Genomic DNA, 24,422 nt, shown 5'->3' with positions numbered 1-24,422 from the left:
AAGATTCGAACCGTTTTTGAGTTGTTGAACTTGGCTTGTAAGTTGATCGTGGTTATTGATCATTTATTTGTATCTGAACAGATTCGTTTGGTGTTTGTCGAGCCCAGGGTTAACAGCATTTGTTCGTTTCAGAGATTCTGACGAAGAACGGTATAGAGAATTACCTTGAGCCTTGTTGTGGTTTAGATTGGTTAGACTTTGATACAATCTTTTGTTGTAGCTTTCTAGAAGTTGGAACTACTGCATTGAAAGGTAAAAGCAGACATCGATAGCGGGATAGCATACTCGGAACTGTTGGTTCTCGAGTTTCCCTTAAAATCACATACTTGCATCTACACTTGTTCTAGCATGAGGAACTTGTGTTTTGTTGATTTGATTGAGCTTTTGTTATATGGCTATGTCTTATGTTTCTGTTATGGATTCATCTTGAGCCTACTTTGATTTCAGCGGCAGAACCACCCTTTTTGTTTAGACGTTTGGGAACTATGATTGAGTGGCCTAGGTCGTAGATGTTTCGCCTAGTGCTAGCATAATCATTATAGTTGCTCAAAGTCTAGAGGAGTGGGATATGTAGCACCACCTCGATTGGGAGAGTCGATGAGTCGTTACGTGATCTCACCCTCGGGATCCCAAAAGCACAGCAGCAACCCCTCGTTTATCAGATTGATATCCCGGTTTAAAGAAATGCATTTCATTACTTTGTTATTGATTTGTTGTGGTCTTGAAAGCATGTTTATCGTTTTATTACTTGATATGTTATTTTTACTGGGATTATCATTCTCACCGGTTATCCGGCTGTTGCTTTATTTTGTATGTGTACTTGGCAACAGGTAGGGCAGGATCAAGTCAGTGAAGACCTGGTTAGCAACAAGGGGGAAAGCTAGTAGTGAGACTCGGTTTAGAAGTCGTGTCAGCATGTCTACCTAGTATATGTTAGAACATGTTTAGATATCGAACTTTGTTATTATGTCGTATTGATTATGCGAGCTTTTGATTGAATGTGTCGTTGCGTGTTCTATACTTTGAGCTGTTGTGAAGCTCTAGAACTTTATTTATCAGTTAGAAGAACGGATTTTGAAATGCTTGATTATGTTTTGGATGTTTTGGAACCTCGAGCTGTGTTGCTTTTCTGCTGTTTTGTTTCTGCAGCAGGGGGCGCTCGGTCTGCACTTTTTAGCAGACCGAGCGCACACCCTATCCGGGAGAGGCAGCAGATTGCTGCCTGGGAGGCGCACGGTCTGCATTATTTAGCAGACCGAGCGCACCCCACTAAAAAAAAACTTTTCTTGTTTTGCTTTTAGTCTTGGATCTTATATGCTTAATTGTTGTTTAATCCAAGATTAGTTGTTTAGAACCGAGGTCTCACAATCCCCCTCTAAAATGAGTGTAGTAATCTCTAACATATTCTGCATTTAGACCCAAACACTTCTGTCTCGGTCCGCTAGAGTTAAAGAATTACTTTCATATCATTCACTTCATATCTGTTCTGAAATAAAAAATTTTAAATAAAGTTGTGAGTATCTCATACTCTTGCATGTCTACAATTTCATTCTCCCAACTCATCATTCAGCTTCAATTCCCGTAGCCCTGTCTATGTCTTTCATAAAATATTTCAGTCGTCAACATTTATTCAGACATAATCTTCGAATTCAAGCCATAATTAAACAACTCAATCTTGAGCTTCATTATTATCATCTACAATTCAAAGAATCATAGTAGACTTGAAATCCAGCAATGCATTCTTCAATATTCAAATTACTCTGCTTCTGATTGGTATATTCTTCTTTTTCTCATCATTTCTATCTGTTGTGGCAAAGAATTGTTAATTAAAACCCTATTCTAAGCACTTACCAACAATAAATATACCTTTGTTCTGTCAGAATTTCTTCATCAGAATCTATCAACTGGTTGCTAGGTCTTAAAGTTGGTAGACAGTCAATCTGATCCGATATTCATCTATATGTTTCAGGTATTTGAATGTAGTGACCCGTATCCGTGATTAACGATTAGTGAGTAATTAATCATGTAATCATGTTTGGGTTAAGTAAAACATGATTAAAGAAATTCCAGGAGGATTAACGGAGCCCAGAAATGGATCCAGGACACTCGAAATTGGTTTAGAGGGTTCCAAGACTCGAGTGGGATCGGAAGCAATGATCTAGGATCGGAGCGTCCGATCGACGATCGGAACGTCCGATCAAGAACGGACCCTCCGATGGCTGTCGGTGACGGGTGTGTGGTTGCATGTGGACCGAATTGACACGTGGCGAACGGAGCGTCCGATCGAGGAACGGAGCTTCCGATCTGCCGGAACGGAACGTCCGATCGAGGAACGGAACTTTCGATCGACGTCTATAAATATAGGGTCCGAGCTCCTCATTTCTTGCCAATTCCGAATTCCTCTCCTTCGCCCTAGTAGCTCTATTTTGGGCTTTGGGTACTCTTATTTTAGAGTTGGAGTAGGAAATATACTTTAGTATAGTCAGACAGTGTCTGACATAGTAGCGGGGCAGTGCTCGTGTATCGAAGCAGTGCTCAAAGCTGTGGAGCTGCAGCAGGGGTGTGCCCCTAGTTGTGGGAAAGTCGCCATCAGTAGGCTGACGACGGACACAGGTATAGCTATGGTCTCCTTAAATTATTTAGAAGTATGCAATAGCTTAGTTAAGGCTTTTAGAGCTTAAATAATGATGCATGGATATTTTCATTGTAGAGTTGTTGATAGGCTTGGAACCTAGAGTGGGACTGCTAGGATTTGCCTGTAGTGAGATACGTAAGTACTGACTGAGATGGCCAGCATGATATATATTATATGTGTTGCATGAGTATGTGCTATATGTTTTACCATGTTTTACGGCTTTAGCACATGCATGTTTTTACGAAGACTGCATCGGGTATGATGTGAGTCATGACAGTTTCCATCAGTCGAGTACCACGCGAAGTCGCTCTCTTAGCCCGGTACTGTGTATTCCAGGCGCCAGAGAAAGTGATTTAACTTTGATTTTAAAGTCACTTATGTGTTGCATATATTATATATATCATTGATTTCGTATTGAGCTTAGAGCTCACGTCCAGTGTTTCTGTATGTCTGGACACCCCATTCGATGGGGCAGTTGTAGGTGCATGGTTGGGCACCAGGAGCTTGGAGTAGCCAGTGACCAGTGAAGACAGCAGGATTTAGCTGTAGGTTTTGCCTTTAGGATTATTTATTCAATTGGGTTGTATAATCAAATTTATTTAACCGGTTGTATTCTGCCGGTCTGTTTTAATTTAAGTCTTCCGCAGCGATTTATTTAATGCATGTTTAATTATGCTCCTAAACTCTGATTAGGTAGTGGATCCGGGTTGGGTCGCTACATTCATTGGTATCAGAGCATATACATGAAAGAGACTTGGGATATAGTACTGAGACTCTGGATTATCCTTGTAGGATTGGTGAGACCTAAGGATTATTTGGTTCTTCATTGCCAAGGTTTGCGGCATAAGTCTTCGCTATAAGGAAGGCAACAGTGATGAGAACACCGGTAGTAGCATGAATATGCCGACTACAGTTCATCATCTGAGGCATTGGGATGCTGATCGAAGAACATATGGATTCCAGCAGGAAAAGACTGGGAGAGAAGAAAGAGAATATCACGTCAGATATCTCTGAGGGCTTTTTGGAACGAATGGTGTGTAATAACCCATGTGGTTCCAGTCCGAAGGGATTCTCCATTCGTAGTTGGAGAGATTGTCATGCAGAACATGGTTTTGCCGGTATGCGTGTATTGATGCTTTTGGTACACGTACAGAAAACTTCATGTTCAAAAGCATGATTTAGTTACAAGAAGAAAGCTGACGGCAGATCGTGAGCATAAGAGGTCGATTGACATGCACTGACGCAGAGCATAGCTGGTTAGCTAACACGTGCCATTTCTCCGGAGTTCTTTGCGGGAGGACATGTAGAGAGACTTGGACGGGAGTATGCTTGTATCGATGCGTGTGTCGATTAGAAGCTTCATGCTCAAGGAACGAAGACTAGTATGATGATTTAAATACTGTATTGTTGTAGTTGTAAACAGTGTTTCAGTTGTAATAAATCATCATATTCTGTTGTATCATTCAAGTTATTGATTGTACATTTTGTATTTTCGGAATACTGTAATTGTATTACATAGGGATTGTAATCAAGAAATTGTACATAACTTGAAACAATGATACATGTATTATTTATCTTGCAATTCGTGGATGATTGCATGTTTTTGCTAAGGTTGTCTTGGTTTTAGTTGATTAGTGTTCAACTATAGTAGCTCATGGGATTTGAGTGGGCCGACTGTGACTATTTGACTTGTTATTAGTCTAAGTGTTTTCCTAGGATTGACCTAGTTAGTCAGTGGACTAAGATAGTGCCAGCGATGGGTGGACTCATCTAGAGGCATGGGAATATTGTTCATTTTCGGACATTGGGCTTTGTTCTAGGTTGTTTCCTTAGAACAGTGTACTGTCTGATCTTTGTTAGGTTGAAACTTGTGATGATGGGATTTCATCAGGATGCCAGGTCGAGTATATGCCGAGTATTGTGGACTATGACCATGACTAGATGTGATGGGGCGCGACCCTATGCCAGTGTTACTCTGGGAGTCTTTGCACTTCAGAGGATTATCTGGGAGCCTTTTGTGCTTCAGGAGATGGCGGTGGGAAGGCTACTCAGTCTAGGGATTTTGGCAGCAGTCACAACAGGGTATGACCTTGGATTAGATATCACAGGTTTGATATTGATGGATTCGATATCGTCTGGTGTGTCGGAGATATCAGTGATAAGTGTTCTGCTATAGGAACCAGTCTTGGAGGGATTTCCTTGACAAGTGTGTGCTCTGAGCAGATAGATTTAATTTTTGACCGATGATTACTGCTAGACGTGTGGATCTAGTAGGTGGATGGAATTCTACCAGCAATGACTTGTGGTTGTCATCAGAGTTGTGGATAAAGTTTCCTTATGATAGGGATTATCCAGGATCTGGATGGGATGCAGTTTCGAGAATTACTTCATGATGATTGATTTCATCAAGTGTTGGATCATATGATAAGTATTGTACAAGGATTATTGAGATCTGAGGGAAGCATGGACTATACCCGTTAAGCCTTGGTGTTTGTCCAGGTGGGTTATCGAGGTAAGCTACCCTAAGTCTTGAATTGTCGTACAGCCTTAGCAAGGGATCTGATCATGAGTGAATTCGAAGATTGTGGAAATCTTTGGTATTCGTTAGTTATGTTTCTTGGACTTGACGAATCATGATGTTCATCTCGAGTGAACAAAACAACGAGTAGTAGTGCTGAGACGGCGCAGGATTTGTGCTAATGACTACTAGTGGATATTGATTAACTCTGTCAGGGTTACATTGGTTAAGTCAGTGTATGAGGCAGCTGTCAGTAGTAAGACACGAGGATGTGTCATTAGATTACTAATAGCTATGGTTCGGTTACCAAGCGTGGGTTTGTTGAAACCAGAGAGTTTTGAGTAATCCAGTGTTTGGAATAGTAGACTTGGGACAGTCGAGTCAAGAGTAATTGATCGAGCCACTTAGGTGTTGACGATCAGTGGTTATCTGATTTGATAAGTGTGAGTATCAATCAGTAAATCGACGAGGTCGATTAGTAAGTCCAATCGGTGATGATTTGGATGTAGCAATCGAGAAATACTTGGGATAGTATTTTGTCGTTCAAATGCTTAAGAGATGAGTACTTGGTACAGTCTCGGAGCAGGTGGTGCTTTGAAATCTCTAGGTTTTCCAGAGATGAATTCACCAAAGGGTTTCAATTGACTTGAAGGGTCAAGTTAGGGGTTAACTTGGCAGGAGACACAAGTGAAGGAATTGGTAACTTCCAGGATAGTGCTTTTGTGATGATGTCTTAAGTGTACCATTGGAGTTTGGGATCCAACGAGGATTGGATACTCATATGGACATTAGTTGTATGATCGCGAGGTGTGACATTAGCTGGGGTCTAGTTTCGAGATCCAGCAGGGGGTGTCACTAAATTTTAGCATGTGGTGCGTGAGATCATGGAAATGATCGAAGCAGTCGTTGATCGACTTAGTGGTCAACAAGATAGTTGTGGGAATTGAAGACTTCGCAAGACAGCGATGCAGCGACTTTGTTCTTTCAAGTTAGTGAGTCACATCCGTGCAGACTGTTTGTTGAAGATATTACGTTGCAGCAGTAGACAATAATCGGAGGTGTTATGTGTGACACGCTACTCTAAGCGCAAGTGTTTCCCAGGATCGGCTAGGGAATCGACGAATTAGTCTTTTCATTGCTGAGGCTGATGAGTTCAGCAAGGGAAGCTATTTGACTATTGAGAATCCATTGGGATTTAGTCCCAGGATCAGTGTGTTTAACCTTGGGAGGTTGGTATGCGATGATGGTATCATCAAAGACTCCAAGTTGAGTTATACCAGGCACTTACAACTGTCAAGTTTCGAGACGGTATAGGAAGCATTTCCATATGTCTGTGTACTGTGGAATGTCCCAGTCGAGCATATTGGTGGGAGCTTTGTTGGAACACGGTCGTTCTTCGGATCGAAAAAGAAAGTGATACCCGGTGCAGCGAAAGTTTTAAAATTTTATATGGAACGATTCCATATGGGTATCAAATTCCTACGATTAAAATTGATAATATAAAATTTAAACAATATAAATTTTACCTTAAAATCTCGAAACGAGATTATGGACACCAACAGATTAAACTGCTCTTGTTGTATATCCCAGGAACTGATGAACGAACAATTCTTCAATCAGGTCCACGAACATAAGTTTAATCCCTCTGATAGACTGCACTAGAAAGTCTATCAGAAGTTTCTACGAAGAGATAGAACAGATATGATCTGTTAAATCAGTCTGCAAATTCAAAATTTTACAGACTGAATTTTCGAACACTGTGAGAGGGAGAGGGAGAGGGAGGGGTCGGCCGAAAACCCTAAGAGAGAGCTCTCTAGGTTTTTGAAATTATGACCTGTGTTGTTTAATTTTTGTACTGCAATAACTTATTTATAATGTGGGCTGCTAACAGCTTAGGGCCCATTAGTCATAAGTTCAAGCTTGACAAGCAAAGCCCGCATGTTCAGAAATTAATATAAAATTCATCGTGACTCAGATTGATAAACCAATTTCACCAATGTGCACAAAAACCATTTCTGCATCTTTTAAAGCCAAGATAAATTTTCTGAATCCGAATTCAGTGGTTTCCAAAAATGTCCATCACTATGTCATTTTAGAAAATCTTACTCCCTCTACTTTTAAATAAGAAGTCTCACTTCTTTATTCAATAAATTTAACTCTTTAAATTTAATTATCTCAACGGGGATTAGAAATCCATTACTTGTGTGACCCTCAATGGTTCAGGGATACAGCTAGCCGTGGGCTCACAACTCCTTGTGACTCGGAACAACAATTTCCGACTACCCATCGAATCATGGTAAGAGCGCCTAGAAACATCGCCCCATGATTCCCTAGGTATCACTGATAGTGCCTGCAAGAACAAATAGATTTTGGTTAGCGTACAGTACGGTCCCTTCATCCATATATCCCGATCGAATCAACAACCATTGGTAAATCGAGAGTCGTTCGAGATTCGACAACTATGCAATACATCTTGAAGATCAAATAGTGACATCGCATGTGCTACTAGGAAACCAAGTAACCTAAAACACATCATGTACTCTGGCCAGAGATTCGTCACACTAATATCTCCTCAGATTGCATAGGATATCCACACTCGTAAGTATGTGGTGAATCCTTGACAACAAAGCATCAACTCCTATATGTGTCGTAACTGTACCCAATCCCGATACCTGATGACCCCAATAGAGTCGGTAAACGAGTCAAAGTAAAGTACTAGCATATAGAGTCTCAATGATGTTTCAAGTAGTAAGGACTAATGGTGTACAACCAAAACCGCGGACTTTATCCACTCGATAAGTGATAACCACTTGGAAAGTCCGGATAGGGTAGTTCAATCATTCATCATATGAATATCCATTTGCATGCTTTGAACATCTCTATGTTCCATACCAATGAAACGTGGTACTCGGCATCGCAAACGCTAGTCTCAATCGAGCGATCCTTATCCTTATTAACGGACGGCTCAATTGACTAGGAACTGTTTAGAATATACAGTGACTTTAAGATGTGTTTCATGATAGTCATCCCCATGTGCTACCACATCTTACATAAACTATAGTATATTCAAGGTCTTCATCTAAACATCTTATAGTATGTCACAACATAATAATATGATAAAAGATAAAGTAAATGTCATTATAAAAGTGTAAATTATATTAAACAAAATATTGTTTATACATAGAGTCATAAAAGCCCTTAGCCACAAGTTGGCTCACCGGGCACCCACTCTTTCAAGCTTGCCTTAGTCTTGATTTGTATACAGTGATTGCGAGTATGTATAACTATCGGGGGATGTCCATCGATGGAATTCATGGGTGAATAACCTATGATTGAGATGATGTTGATCATCAGAGGATATAAATGACGTAGCGTCATTATTGGTGAGTGATGATGTTTTCATCATAGCAGGGTGCTGAGGTATACTAAGAAACATGAACGGTGATTGGTATTAGACTGGATAGTTCCCAGTGTTGCCCTTGGGAAGCTGTTTTGCTTCGGTGAGGCATGGGGAGGATAATCAGTCTATGAAATCATGTTAAGCAGTTATATTGCAGTATGACCCTGTGTCAATTAGATTCTCTTGAAGAGAATTAGAGCTTTGTTGTGTCAGCACAGTGTTGGGATTAGTGTTTCCTAACTAGAGGTGTTGGGCATTGAGAACTTTTGGGGACCAGTGGATGGTTAGAATTGTTTAGTGATTCGACGAATATCGTAAGCCAGTCAGGTTATGACTTGGTCTTAGTCAGTTTTAGATTTTACTTGGGATGATAATCTTGATCAAGTGGATTGTTGTATCCTTCGTGATCAGTAAGATCGTGATTGTGACGAAGGACGTATCAGTGTTGTGGTACGTTAGTGTCAAGGTAGATAAATTGTCATCAAGTAATGCAGTGGTTTCCAGATAGGAGAATGCTATTGTGATTTAGCATTTATACAATTGGAAGTTGATTCGACAAGAGTCTGAGCATGTCGGAAGTAGTTACGACCAGGCACTCAAGCAAGGGTCTTTTATATGTTCTCGAGGTTTTACCTTAGATTTCGAGGACGAAATCTTTTAAGGGGGGGAGAATGTAGTGACCCGTATCCGTGATTAACGATTAGTGAGTAATTAATCATGTAATCATGTTTGGGTTAACCCAAACATGATTAAGGAAATAAGTAAAACATGATTAAGGAAATTCCAGGAGGATTAACGGAGCCCAGAAATGGATCCAGGACACTCGAAATTGGTTTAGAGGGTTCCAAGACTCGAGTGGAATTGGAAGCAACGATCTAGGATCGGAGCGTCCGATCGACGATCGGAACGTCCGATCAAGAACGGACCTTCCGATGGATGTCGGTGACAGGTGTGTGGTTGCATGTGGACCGAATTGACACGTGGCGAACGGAGCGTCCGATCGAGGAACGGAGCTTCCGATCTGCCGGAACGGAATGTCCGATCGAGGAACAGAACTTCCGATCGACGTCTATAAATATAGGGTCCGAGCTCCTCATTTCTTGCCAATTCCGAATTCCTCTCCTTCGCCCTAGTAGCTCTATTTTGGGCTTTGGGTACTCTTATTTTAGAGTTGGAGTAGGAAATATACTTTAGTATAGTCATACAGTGTCTGACATAGTAGCGGGGCAGTGCTTGTGTAGCGGAGCAGTGCTCAAAGTTGTGGAGCTGCAGCAGGGGTGTGCCCCTAGTTACGGGATAGTCGTCATCAGTGGGCTGACGACGGACGCAGGTATAACTATGGTCTCCTTAAATTATTTAAGAGTATGCAATAACTTAGTTAAGGCTTTTAGAGCTTAAATAATGATGCATGGATATTTGCATTGTAGAGTTGTTGATAGGCTTGGAACCTAGAGTGGGACTGCTAGGATTTGCCTGTAGTGAGGCACGTAAGTACTGACTGAGATGACCAGCATGATATATATTATATGTGTTGCATGAGTATGTGCTATATGTTTTACCATGTTTTACGGCTTTAGCACATGCATGTTTTTACGAAGACTGCATTGGGTATGATGTGAGTCATGACAGTTTCCATCAGTCGAGGCGATTCTTTCTGAGGATTCGTGTCTTGGGAATATACGAGTACCACGCGGAGTCGCTCTCTTAGCCCGGTACTGTGTATTCCAGGCGCCAGAGAAAGTGATTTAACTTTGATTTAAAGTCACTTATGTGTTGCATATATTATATATATCATTGCTTTCGTATTGAGCTTAGAGCTCACGTCCAGTGTTTCTGTATGTCTGGACACCCCATTCGACGGGGCAGTTGTAGGTGCATGGTTGGGCACCAGGAGCTTGGAGTAGCCAGTGACCAGTGAAGACAGCAGGATTTAGCTGTAGGTTTTGCCTTTAGGATTATTTATTCAATTGGGTTGTATAATCGAATTTATTTAACCGATTGTATTCTGCCGGTCTGTTTTAATTTAAGTCTTCCGCAGCGATTTATTTAATGCATGTTTAATTATGCTCCTAAACTTTGATTAGGTAGTGGATCCGGATTAGGTCGCTACATTGAACAACTGCTCAAGTTCTTCAAGCCAACTTTTACCTGCAATATCATCTATTCATTCGCTGATAGTCTGTTCTATTTAATCAGAGATACTTCATTCAGTTGAGCAATACTGTTCTGTTCAGTCTGGCCATACAATTCTGTTCAGTCTGACCATACAACTCTTTTCAGTCTGGGGTGCTTACGTCACCCAAAAAACACCGTTCTATTCAATTCTGGGTGCTTACATCACCCGGAGAAAATCTTATCAAAAAATCAGTAAGAAATTCAAAAATTTACAAATCAGTAAATCAGACAGTTGAATTTCAAAGATAGATCACGCTCGCATGCAATTTATCAAATCATCGAATCATCAAATCGAGTAATGCATAATCATACAATACTATAAATGCATGTGACTCAATCTACCCTGCTCAGCTTCTATCTCAGTCCAAGAAACTTACTCTCTGATACCACCTGTTATGAGGACCTCGGGTTGCTAATCTCGTCTTAGGGCAACTAATGATTAATTAAACAATTAATCAAACAAACTGAAACAAGAGCAAAAGAATTTTTTTAAAAAAAAAAAACAGATGTCTCGCTCGAGCGGATGAATTTGACCGCTCGAGCGAGCAGCATTACCCAGCTCTCGGGTTTGAGCCAAAATGGTCGTACTCGAGCGGCTAAATTCGCCCGCTCGAGCGCACGTGCCCTGTCCAGAATTTTACAGATTCATCTTTTGCTGTCCAGTTCTGAACTTTCAATCTCAACAATCCAAAACTCAACCTGAATCATGGTTGATCAATTTAGGAACATGCATATAATCATATATAAAGACTAGAGCATATAATCATGTGATTCTTACATCAAACAGATAACGTAAAAGGCATTAAATCACAAGCTACACCAAAAGTCATAAGTGAACTTCAAGTATCAAGTCTTCTACTAGGTTTGATGTACTCTAATATATTTTCGTTCAGCTATAACCCGAGTCCACACTTGCTACATCTCTCTCCCGAGCTATCAATGTCGTCTTTGATAAGCTCCTGCCCCATCTATTGCCATGCACACATACAAAACAAAGCAACAGCCGGATAAACTCCGGTGAGAATATAATTCTCAGTATAATCGACATATAAACCGTTAAATAAATCATATCAACTCTATTCATAATCGACTCAACAAAAGAGTAAATAACGCATATATAGATTAAGAATTGATTCATATAACGTCGTTGCCATCAAGATTCGTATACGATCTTGACATGGATATCCATCTATCAAATCATTCCGGATTCGACAATAAGGTCACCCTCCGACCTCGGCATAGAATCAATTAAATATCATCTCGTATCATAAGCATATCGACTCAAATCAAAGATCCACTACTTGGAATGGATCGACAACATCAAAATCAATCAAAAAAATAAACAAGTATGTGGTTTTGGCGGGATAACTCAAGAATAATCGTTCTTGAGTTTCAAACTCCATGACTTACGATGTCGTCATTATACCTTCGTATTGAACGCTTCAAATCTGAAACATAGCATCAAAACATTCACTTTAATCTTCATTCAATTCAATCAGTTCAAAATCTATTCAAAACTAGTAATATCTCTTCAACACAATTTATTTCAAATCTCACTTCATCTTCTTTGGTTTGAATTCGGAGTCTTGAGTCGTTAGCCTTCAAAAGTAGTCTGAAACTGAGAAATAAAATTGCAATATCGTCAATAACATCTAGACGAATATCTTATCTCAGTTATAGGCTATCAAAATGGTCCAAAAACATGAATCGACGGCATAGCGATTAAATATCGGTAACCGACTTAATATCGAAATCAATTCTAACTTATTCAACTTCATGAACGTGCTATATCACTATAATCTCATCATACTAATCATACCATCAGCTATCATCATCGACTTACATGCTGGAATTCCTAGCAAGTTCATTCAATCATCAATATTAGATTCGGTTTCGATATCGAATTGTACAAACGTTGAAAACCATTTTCATAACATCAAAATCTGATCTCTGCCATAAACTGATTTCTAAATCTATCGAAAACATCAAAATACTTACACGCAATCGAAGCCCTCGTCGCAAGGATTCCAGAACACTTTTCGGAATTGAAGTTGGACGAGCGGATCAAAAGTTACGGCGAGTTGAAAAATCGAAATCTAAAACAAACGAGAAGGGTTCTCGACTCTGCTTCCATTTTCTGATATTTTCATGTGAATACACGTATGTTTACTGATAATACAACTTAAATTTGGATATGTATTCACAATTTGCAATTTAACCCCTCAAGTCTTCATTAATTGCAATCAGTCCTCGGCCTTTGTTTTAATTTAATTTAAATCCAAAATAATTTAAAAATATTAGAATTTAAATCGAAACTCTAAATATTATTAAATTAAATATACTCTGATTAAAATTAAATAAATTTGGATTAATTAAATAATCCCGGCCTTTTGCATTTTAGCCCTTCAAACTTCGATATTTGCAAATCAGTCCGTGATCGGGTTGTATCTTCAAAATTAATCTTCTTTAATTCCCGAAACATGGAATAATCTTAAATTCCATAAATATTCAAATCAAATATTTATTCTTTTAATTTAAGAATTCTCGGAATTTAATTCTCAAAATCCATAAATTCTCAAATTAAATATTTTCGGCTCAAAAATTAAATCTATCATTTTCATAACTTCTCAAATCAATATTAGTCCATAATATGGAATTTAATTCTCAAATCTCATTATTAATAATTTAATATTTTTAGGTCTTACATATTTCGTACTCCAATTTTTTAGTAAAGAGTGCATGTTGCCATGAATTTTTGATATATTGACAATATGTGAATTGAATTTGATGATGTCGATTTTTTACCTCAGGTTCGGTCTGGTAGAATGGATCCTTCAATTTCTTTATAGAGTAGGTCGGGTCGGGTATCAATGAAATCTGCACAAGCAACATCTAGGTCAAGGGGCGCCGAAAGTGTTTTCGGCGTGACCCCTCCGATGCCTAAGTCAGTGTCTTGAAGGCAGAGGGTATGATTAATGCGAAAACTGAGAGATATGAGTGCGTGAATGTAAAAGTGAGAGTGAGTGTTGATGAATAATGAATAATCACAACCATAACAATACCTGTATTTATAGGGGAAAAATAGTAAGTTACCTAGTCGAATTATAAAATGTCTTGGAATAGGACTCTTCATCCATTGGTCCCTTTGTAAGCTTATCTCTATCTCGTGAATATTTGAAAAGATCCAGGTTTATCTCATATATATCAGAGTCTTACTTGATTTATAAAAGAATACTTGCGGCCCATTAGAAACAACTTGGGTAGGCCCATAATGACCAGCCTTGATCAAAGTCCAACATAGCCCAAACTGGGCTGGACCTTGACATGTTGGGCCATATCAGGTTGAAATATTTTCTCGGGGTAACAAAATTCGAACATTAATATGAATATTGTAAACATGTTATAAAAAATAATCAAATTTATTTATCTAATTAATGACAATGATTTTGAATATATCATTGAATATATATATATATATATATATATATATATATATATATATATATATATATATGATCACATGGACAACCACCATGGGCAACTACGTGAGCAACAACTAACTTGGCACTTTGTACATCCAATAAAAGATTGTCACGTCAGTTGTTGCTCACGTAATTTCTCATGGTGACAATTGCCAATTTGATCGAAATTATATATATATATATAACATTAAAGTTCTTATTCAATTTACGGATAGTCAATACACAAAAAATTAAAGAAGATGTTGTTTATTAAAAAAATAATCCAACGATATATCATATGATATAAATTTTAATTTCGGTGGCCGGAATCGTGAAGATGACCCGAAATTGCAGATTTGACCATATTTTCGGTCATTTTCACGATTTCGGTCACCGAGATTGAAATTGATATAATATGATATATTATCATTGGATTCGCATTTTTGAGACGATCTTACCATAAAAATTTCAAGGCAAGCAGAGTCATTTGGGCACGGATGGCCATGAATACCACTCGCCATAACATTTCTATACATATACATATACATATATATATATACATATATATATATATATATTTATATATTTTATAAAAAATAGGTGAAATATTTAATTAAAATTTATTCATCTAATCAATGACTTGATTTTTTTGAAAAATATTTATTCATTATTTAAATTTTGATAGATAAAATAATATATGAATTTTTAAATATCTTTTTATAATCCTTTTATTAGTAACCGTTTCACTTAACAGAAAGATCGAATACAATAATAAAAAAGTTAATTTAACAGCAAAAGTATTTGTTATAGATTTTTAATAACTTTTGTGGAGTTTAAATGTAGTAATCGATTTTATTTTACAAGATTAAGTGATTTTAAACATGTTAAAAAATGACATATAATTTTAAAAGTGTCAAAATATGTTTAAGAAACATCATTATGCAAGATTCTACAAAATTTTTACTTCAATTAAACATATTTAAATTTTACAGATTTACATTGATTTTTAATTGAAATTAATTTAGTATTATTTATCGATTTTTGCAAATCAAATCGAAAAGTCGAGTGAATCGAAAGTTGGATCTACATTGGATCTCACCCGAATCGCCCCATCTATCCTCCTGAGGAGAGGTTTGGTTTCAAACCCCGGTTCGAACTAAGGAGTACGCCATGCTAATGTATGAAACTCAAACTACTAGTTCAAAGAAATAATAAGTTTTTAAAATCACAATCATAAAGTGATTGGGTCTTCAATAATCAAACCAAACATATCAATGAGATGAGTACTCAGCTCGTAATATAATCAGTATGGAAATTGCATAAGGGCATCTCCAACCATGTTCTCCATTTTTTCATTTTTTATTCTCCAAAATAAAGTATTGAATTCTCTTTTCAAAAATATTTTTCAACTCATATTCTCTATTTTTTTAAAAATTCTCTATTTTTTTATTTTTAGTTCCAAATTATTTAACATAATAAAAATATCAATTATGTAATGTATTATTAAAGAAACTGAATTAAACGTGACTCGATTTTTTTAAAAATAATTTATTTATTTTGACAGCAAATTGCAAGCTGCACGCAACTGCCTATTTTTCTATGTTTTAATGTGATTTGCATGTTTAATTCATACCAAGTGAACTGATTTGATTTGAGTTTGTAATAAAATATTTAATGTATTTTTTTGTCACAATATTATTTAATTATTATTTCCATTTATTTTTTATTTCCAATAAATTGATCATAATAAATTAATACATAAGAGAAAAGGAAAAAACTTGAAATACATTAAAACAAAAAACAAAAAACCATAAAAAAAATTAAATAAAAATTTTGAAATGAAAAAATATATATATATATATATATATATATAAATAAAATGAACGAGAAATAATGACATTCTCCAAAATTATTCTTCATTGCTACATTGATTCTCCAAATTTGGTTCTCCATTGCTATAGTGATTATGTAGCACATGCTTCAAAATAGAGATGCTACATGGAGAAGAGTTGGAGCAACTTTGGTTCTCCATTTTGGAGATGTCATTAGAGATGCCCTAAAGAAGTGGAGAAATATTTAATTAAATTTGTCATATATTTGTACTTTAATTTACAAAAATATGAAAGATATTTCTGAAATTTTGAAAAAGACTTCACCAACATATTGAAAGTTAGTTACCGATAATTAATTTAAATTAGTAATAGTTAATTGAGTAAATATCTTATAAGACGACACATATCAATATTTGCCAAACGAGTTAACCGGATATACAATGAATGCTAATATTTTTTACATAAAAATAATACTTTTCAAGATTTATATCGGGTTGGATATTCGTCACACAAAATTAATTTGTGATATGATCTTATAATTTTTTTTTTGTATAATTGCTGTCATTTGGAATCTTATATGTTGAAAAAAAATTTTGTTAATATGTTTTGTTTGAAAAATTAGAGAGAATCTAGAGATTAAATTACAATGTAATAATTTACATGTTTTTCAAAACAATTTTTTATGCACAAAATTCTTATTAGATGGTCTCATAGGTTAATTTTACGAGACAATCTCCGACTCGACCTGACTTGTTAAAATATATTGATTTTTACGTCTAAGTCTTATTTTTCACTACATATATAAATTGGATCGATCTGTCTTAGGTTATAAATCCGTGAAATCATTTCACAAAAGACCTATATTTTTTATGTTAAAGATTATGTGTACTCAAATAAGTATTTATGATTTTTAGTTGTAGGTTTATATTTATCAACAGGGGGGGGGGGGGGGGGGGGGGGGGGGCGGAGGAGGAGGAATGTAGATGATATGCAATTTTACTCAAATAAGTATTTATGATTTTTGGTTGTAGGTTTATATTTATCAACAGATATATCATGAACTTAAACTTAATTACTCTGAGTCCTTCGACCTTAATAATTTAAAAGATGGATTTAAATAATGATGTTGAGTTATAGAAATGAAAAATTAAAATATATTAATTTTCATATAATACATCTGAATTAATTAATATAATTACTCTGAGTCTTTCGACCTTAATAATTTAAAAGATGGATTTAAATAATGATGTTGAGTTATAGAAATGAAATATTAAAATATATTAATTTTCATATAATACATCTGAATTAATTAATAAGAGGAGGAGGAATGTAGATGATATGCAATTTTACTCAAATAAGTATTTATGATTTTTAGTTGTAGGTTTATATTTATCAACAGATATATCATGAACTTAAACTTAATTACTCTGAGTCCTTCGACCTTAATAATTTAAAAGATGGATTTAAATAATGATGTTGAGTTATAGAAATGAAATATTAAAATATATTAATTTTCATATAATACATCTGAATTAATTAATAATTTAAAAGATGGATTTAAATAATGATGTTGAGTTATAGAAATGAAATATTAAAATATATTAATTTTCATATAATACATCTGAATTAATTTAAGAATGTGTTTGGCTACAAAAGCCAGCTAAAGAAACATTTAAACAAAATGATTTTCTTAAAAAAAATAAGTGTGTGGTAAAAAACATATTGTTTTTAAAAGCTAGATTTTTAGTTTTTTAGCTTCTGTTTCTACTACTATTTAAAAATTTAAATAAAAACATTTTCCAACATTTATCCTAATATCAAAATTTCTTATGCTTTTTTTAATAATTTTTTTAAAAAAAACTGAGCTTATTTAACCATTTTTTTCATAGTTACAGCTTTTGTATCCAAACCGGCCATAAGAAAGTGATATTATTTATTAGTGAGAATAAATTTTTGTCCATCAACTTGTCCATTTTGTTTTTTAGTCCATTAACATGTAAAATTGTCACATCAACAATTAGAACAAAATGATCAAAAATTAAAAGTTAGTGTGCTTAAATAAGTATTTATGATTTTTAGTTGTAGGTTTATATTTATCAACAAATATATCATGAACTTAAACTTAATTACTCTGAGTCCTTCGACCTTAATAATTTAGAAGATGGATTTAAATAATGATGTTGAGTTATAGAAATGAAATATTAAAATATATTAATTTTCATATAATACATCTGAATTAATTTAAGAATGTGTTTGGCTACACAAGCCAGCTAAAGAAACATTTAAACAAAATGATTTTCTTAAAAAAAATAAGTGTGTGGTAAAAAATATATTGTTTTTAAAAGCTAGATTTTTAGTTTTTTAGCTTCTGTTTCTAATACTATTTAAAAATTTAAATTGAGCTTATTTAACCATTTTTTTCATAGTTACAGCTTTTGTATCCAAACTGGCCATAAGAAAGTGATATTATTTATTAGTGAGAATAAATTTTTGTCCATCAACTTGTCCATTTTGTTGTTTAGTCCATTAACATGTAAAATTATCACGTCAACAATTAAAACAAAATGACCGGAAATTAAAAGTTAGTGTGCTTAAATAAGTATTTATGATTTTTAGTTGTAAGTTTATATTTATCAACAGATATATCATGAACTTAAACTTAATCACTCTGACTCCTTCGACCTTAATAATTTAGAATATGGATTTAAATAATGATGTTGAGTTATAGAAATGAAATATTAAAATATATTAATTTTCATATATTACATCTGAATTCATTTAAGAATGTGTTTGGCTACAAAAGCCAACTAAAGAAACATTTAAACAAAATGATTTTCTTAAAAAACATAAGTGTGTGGTAAAAAAAAGTTGTTTTTAAAAAAAACAATTAAAAAATATATTGTTTTTAAAAGCTAGATTTTTAGTTTTTTAGCTTCTGTTTCTATTACTATTTAAAAATTTAAATAAAAACATTTTCCAACATTTATCCAAATATCAAAATTGCTTATGCTTTTTTTAATAAATTTTTTTAAAAAAAACTGAGCTTATTTAAGCATTTTTTTTCATAGTTACAGCTTTTGTATCCAAACTGGTCATAAGAAAGTGATATTATTTATTAGTGAGAATAAATTTTTGTCCATCAACTTGTCCATTTTGTTGTTTAGTCCATTAACATGTAAAATTGTCACGTCAACAATTAGAACAAAATGACCGAAAATTAAAAGTTAGTGTGATAAAACCAAACTTTAAAAAGTTAATAGACCAAAATAAAAAAATGAACAAGTTAATGAACAAAAAAAAATCATTTTTCCTATTAATTATTAGGTTGGAACTCACAATCTTTATTGTTCGTTGCACTAATGCGATAGTACATAAATCACACTAATAAGATAAATCGAATTGAGTAAACCCTATGCGATATGCCAGCCTAAAAAAGCGTTCATATGATAAATCAAACTCATGATTATTGCTCTTTTTTTTTTATTTGGAAGAGCTGATTGTTACAATTGTATTCGAACTCGAAATCTCGTTTCATACACCAAAATTTGGTGCTAAATGAGTTTTAAGTCATCAACACCATTTGTCAAATACTTGCTTACTTTATTAACTCGAAGACCACCTAAAAAGTAGTTTTTGATGCTAAGGTTAATTGTGATCATTCAAATGATATTTATTTATCAGAGGGCAATGTCCAAAATCCAAATGACAGGTTTCAAGTTTCAAATGGGAGCTTCGTATCGCGTGGAATTAAATTAAATAAATAAACGTTTTCCTAGGTCATGTCCGCCGGCACCAAGACAATGTCAACTTACTAATAAATTCTCGAATTAAATGGACAATTTATTTATTTATTTTTTTGGTAAGAACAATTTTTTGTCACGCTATCTAGCTAATACATTGACTGTGTTTCATATATAAATATAATTATAAATTCCACGAAAAATATATGCCTCTGAAAATTATTTCATATAAATTTTACCACGACGTCTCATGGGTTAATTGTACTTTTGCTAAATTTATTAATTCGATGGTACGAAATTAATTATTATAACGTGTTTCGCATAAAGAGTTCAATTAAAAAATGAAACTATCGTGATCGATATTGGGCATGCATATACATACATTTTTGTACTCTTCAATATTAATTTTAATAATACTTTTTCTCCCTTTTTTTTCCCAAGTTTCCATTACACCGAATCGAAAATCTTTGATGGTAGTTTATCTCTTTAGTTCATGATAAATGAATAACACCTGCTTTAAAACATAATTAGAAATTGAACATTTTACATAATAAGGTAGTGTGGAATAATATTAAAACAGATTTTCTTTCCGATTTTAGACGAATCTTCACGATTTCTTAACAAAATATAAAGTCGTTTTTTATGTCAAGAGATTATATTTTCAACAAGTACCAAGCCATTAAATTTTTTAATATGTTATACTTTGTTGAAATTGTATTGTTACATTATGATATAATAATAAAATAAAATGTTAGGAAATAAATGAAACATTTTCCAAATGGAAACATCACAAGCTTTTACTTTTGCCGTTACGGCAGATTGCCATCAAATACCCGCCAACTTTGGACTTTGTCTTTGAACCATAGCACTTTCGATGAACGCACAAGATAAAAATTGGTGCTTTTTTTAAAAAAAAATTGAGATTATTTTTCTGATTTTCCTAAGATAGTAAAGCAAATTCACAGCCGAGGAATCAAGGAACAACGCATAATACCAAGATGTTACGTTCCAAATCAAGGTATTTGAGCAGCCTTTCTTGTACCACAGATTTTTTAATGGTATATTCTGAGTGTTACAGAGATTTTATCGGATTTTTTCTGAGCTACAAGCTCATAATCTTGATGGGTTTTTTTCCATCTTCTTGAATATGTTTTGGGAGACATTTAATTGTTTCGTTGAATTTTTTTGGTGTTTTCCATGGGGTTTGTAGATCGGGGTCGATTGATTTTGGCCAAAAGAACAACTATTCATCTGTATTTTCAAGAACCCTTTCTGCATCGAAGCTCTGTAGGGGAGCTGTTTTGGGTTCACAGATTGATTCAAATGCCCTTAAGTCTTTAGATAAGAAGCCTTCCAAGAATTCAAATTTGGCACAGGTATTTTTAATATCTGAATTTTTTGTATGTATCGATGCGATGATGTAATATGTTTAACACCAGAATGGGATTTTGAGGAGGGTGATTTTTGATGTGATGTAATATAGAATTCAATCGATCGAATCATGTCGATGCAACGGCAAATGGGAGAGCTTGAGGAGGAGTTGAAAAGAGCTAAAGAAAAGTTGATTGTTAGTGAAGTAGAAAATGATCGAGTTTTCAATGAACTTAAAGGGGCTAGAGAAGAAACTCGGGAGGCTAATATGAGGGCGAACGACACTTTGTCTCCTAAAAAGGCGAGAGAACTGAAAATGGAGCTTGAGAATTTGAAGGACGCGGTGTCTTGTTCACGAGATGAGTTGCTTATCAAAGATAAAAAGATTGAATATCTTGAACTGGAACTTGAAAGAGCGCGACAACACGAGGCCGCTTTGGTTGAAAGTACCGCGTCTTTGAATAGATTGAAAGAAAAGGAAAGGGATATGATGCTTTTGGTATCGGAAAATAAGAGAAGGATTATAGAACTAGAAGATGAATTGGGGAGGGAGAAGCATAAGGGATCGATGATGGTTGATTCGTTGGCCAAACAGACGAAGCAACTTGCGGCAACCAAGATTGAAATCGAGGAAGCGAAGGCAGAAATCATGTTTCTACGAGATAGGATTGAGTCAGTGGGCCAAATTTCGAAGCTTAGTGATGGTAAAGGTACTCGTGATTCGAGCGAAGGAGATGTTAGAGGTCTCGAGCCTGAGTTTCAAGAATCACAGGAGAGTGAAAAGAAAACGTTTCTGAAGAATAAGAGTCTAATGATAGAGATTGAGTCGCTGAAAAATGAACTAAAACTGGCTATAGAGGGTGAGGAAAAGAGCAGAAAGGCCATGGAAGATTTAGCTTTGGCACTAAAAGAAGTTGCCACAGAAGCCAACCAAGCAAAGGAGAAACTTACCATTGCACAACTCGAGCTGGAGCATGTAAAGGGAGAAGCCGAACAGTTGAAGTCCATGATACGAAGTACAGATGAAAAGCACCAAAAGCTGTTAGATGAAGCAAAACAAGAGGCGGATTTGCACAGAAACACTGCAGACAGACTTAGATTAGAAGCCGAGGAAATGCTTCTGGCTTGGAATGCTAAAGAAATTGGATTCGTAAGCTGTATAAAACGAGCCGACGAGGAAAAAGCTATCGCACAACACGCAAGTAGTAAAATCTCTGAATCCTTAAAGGCAGCCGAGAATATGACAAGGGCAGCTAGGGAAGAGACATACAAGTTGAGGGACATTCTTAAACAGGCTATTAATGAATCCAATGCTGCGAAAGCGGCTGCCGGAATTGCTCGGGATGAAAATTCTCAACTGAAGGATTGTCTTTCGGAAAAGGAGGAAGCGTTGCATTTCCTTACGCAGGAGAATAAACGACTCAGAATTAACGAAGCTGCAGCTAAGGAGAATGCGAAGGAGTTCAAGAGATTGCTTTCAACATCAACAGAATTGAGAGTCGAAGATTATAAAGAACAGAATGGAATAATACACAGCTCACCAGATTCGACTGATGAAGAATGTGAAGGCAGAGAAATGAAGAAAAATTTTAGTTTTAACCTTGAAGATTTAAAATTTATGAATGAACCAGATGAGATAAATGATAGTGTTTTGGATGAAGACCCCGAGAAGGCCGAGGCATTGAGAGGCTCAATATTTGATGTCAATGCTAAAACACCGAAATCTGAGATTCACACGCCAAAATCAGTCTCGTCCCACCAAAGAAGGTACTCTTCTGCTTTCACAGAAGATGGAGGAACTCCGGAGAGCGAGGATTTTGATCATTTAGATGGTACACATGATGAGTCGGATTCTGAAAGAAGCTCCAATAGAAGAAGAAAAACAATGTTTCGTCGAATGGGAGATCTCTTGATGATTAGAAAAAGTTTTAGCAGGAGGGAACCAGGCATTGAGTAAGTAAAGTATCAGCACACGTTCTTGAATTCATATAGTTAAAGCTTCTTTTTTTGGATGATAATTCTTGGATACGTAGCTCTTACGTATTTTTATCAAGAAACGAGTATAGTTTACATGTAGTGAACCATTCTTGGTTAAAGAATGTGGGTTGTTAGTTAGTTCTTGAGGTGTTAATTCTTGGTTTTTCGTTGTTAAAAAGTCATACATCTCTGGTTGTTAACCATGTCTAAGACTCATTTGTTGAATGGGCATTTCAGTATCATTTTGAGTGAATAGCTTCAATATGTTGTTTTTTGTGTGCAAATGCGATTCAATGATTTTTCCTCCAAATTAGTAAGAGATGTCCACAAAGAAGGAATGGGTCTTTCCCGCTGTATATCAGGTCAAATGACTCAATATGTAATTGCGATTAAATTACATCTAAAATAGTGTTAATTGAAATATATCCATCAAATCCTTCTCTAAATCAAATCTTTTCGTTCAAATCAAATCTATCAATCCACATGAGAGTATCTAAGTGAAGGATTTGAAATGACTCCACCTGGAGATGAATTGTAGATCCACTACAATGATTCAAAATATTATTACTTCGAAGATATAAAATCCACTGTTAAATGAATTTACTCATACAGACTAATGTAATTGTTATTATAAACATGAAATCATTAGCTCCAAATTTTCAAATCCTGAGTGGTTTGAAAAATTCTTTATTTTCATTTTTTTTTAAAAAAAAATCATTGTCAATTTTGAATAGCTTCTAAAAATCTTTTATCCTTAAAAAATATATATTTTATCCTCCAATTAAAAAATTGACTATCAACTTCTTTTATTCCTCCAAGTGTTAACTATTAATGGGAAAACACCTACATAGACCGATCATAGACGAGCGAAAAGAGTCGGAAAACCAAGGAAAGTAAAAAATTGCTCATCGAAAAAGAACGGATTAATAAGATCGTACACTAAAGATAATATCCAATGATTCATATTTCTACACATGTTCATAAATTAATAATATAATGTTGATGTATCAAATCATCACACATAGATCTATGGTTAGATAATACTTCGGTAGGTTGAACTCTACCAGACAAATGATGGGTTTTGGTCTTTTGGATCACATTTCACGTCACACTGGGATTTACGCCCATTTTCTCTCATATAGTATTTTGCCATGTGGAACATAAGATATCTTATCCCATGAAAAATTAGAACCTAGATTTCATTGCCTGGATTTTATTATTTAAGATTAAAGTTTCAATCAAAAACTTCACGTTAAGAATTAGGACAACGATACTCGATCAAAGGCAATCCAAACCGTAAACTAGAAGCTTCA

At 35.1% G+C, this 24,422-nt stretch overlaps 1 protein-coding gene across 1 annotated transcript; it reads left to right on the top strand.

Annotated features, from left to right (window-relative positions):
• The first annotated feature begins 20,640 nt into the window (after positions 1–20,640).
• On the top strand, positions 20,641–23,382 carry LOC140865118 (uncharacterized). The gene is made up of 3 exons (XM_073269634.1): positions 20,641–20,779; positions 20,972–21,137; positions 21,245–23,382. Exons 1-3 carry the CDS (start codon positions 20,760–20,762, stop codon positions 23,087–23,089), a joined length of 2,031 nt encoding a protein of 676 aa, XP_073125735.1. The 5' UTR covers positions 20,641–20,759; the 3' UTR covers positions 23,090–23,382.
• Positions 23,383–24,422: the final 1,040 nt, after the last annotated feature.

The sequence above is a fragment of the Henckelia pumila genome, chromosome 4 (genome assembly GCF_033568475.1).
Source record: "Henckelia pumila isolate YLH828 chromosome 4, ASM3356847v2, whole genome shotgun sequence".
Lineage (NCBI taxonomy): Eukaryota > Viridiplantae > Streptophyta > Magnoliopsida > Lamiales > Gesneriaceae > Henckelia > Henckelia pumila.
The sequence above is the reverse complement of the archived record's forward strand: the minus strand, read 5'-3'. Positions and strand labels throughout refer to the sequence as shown.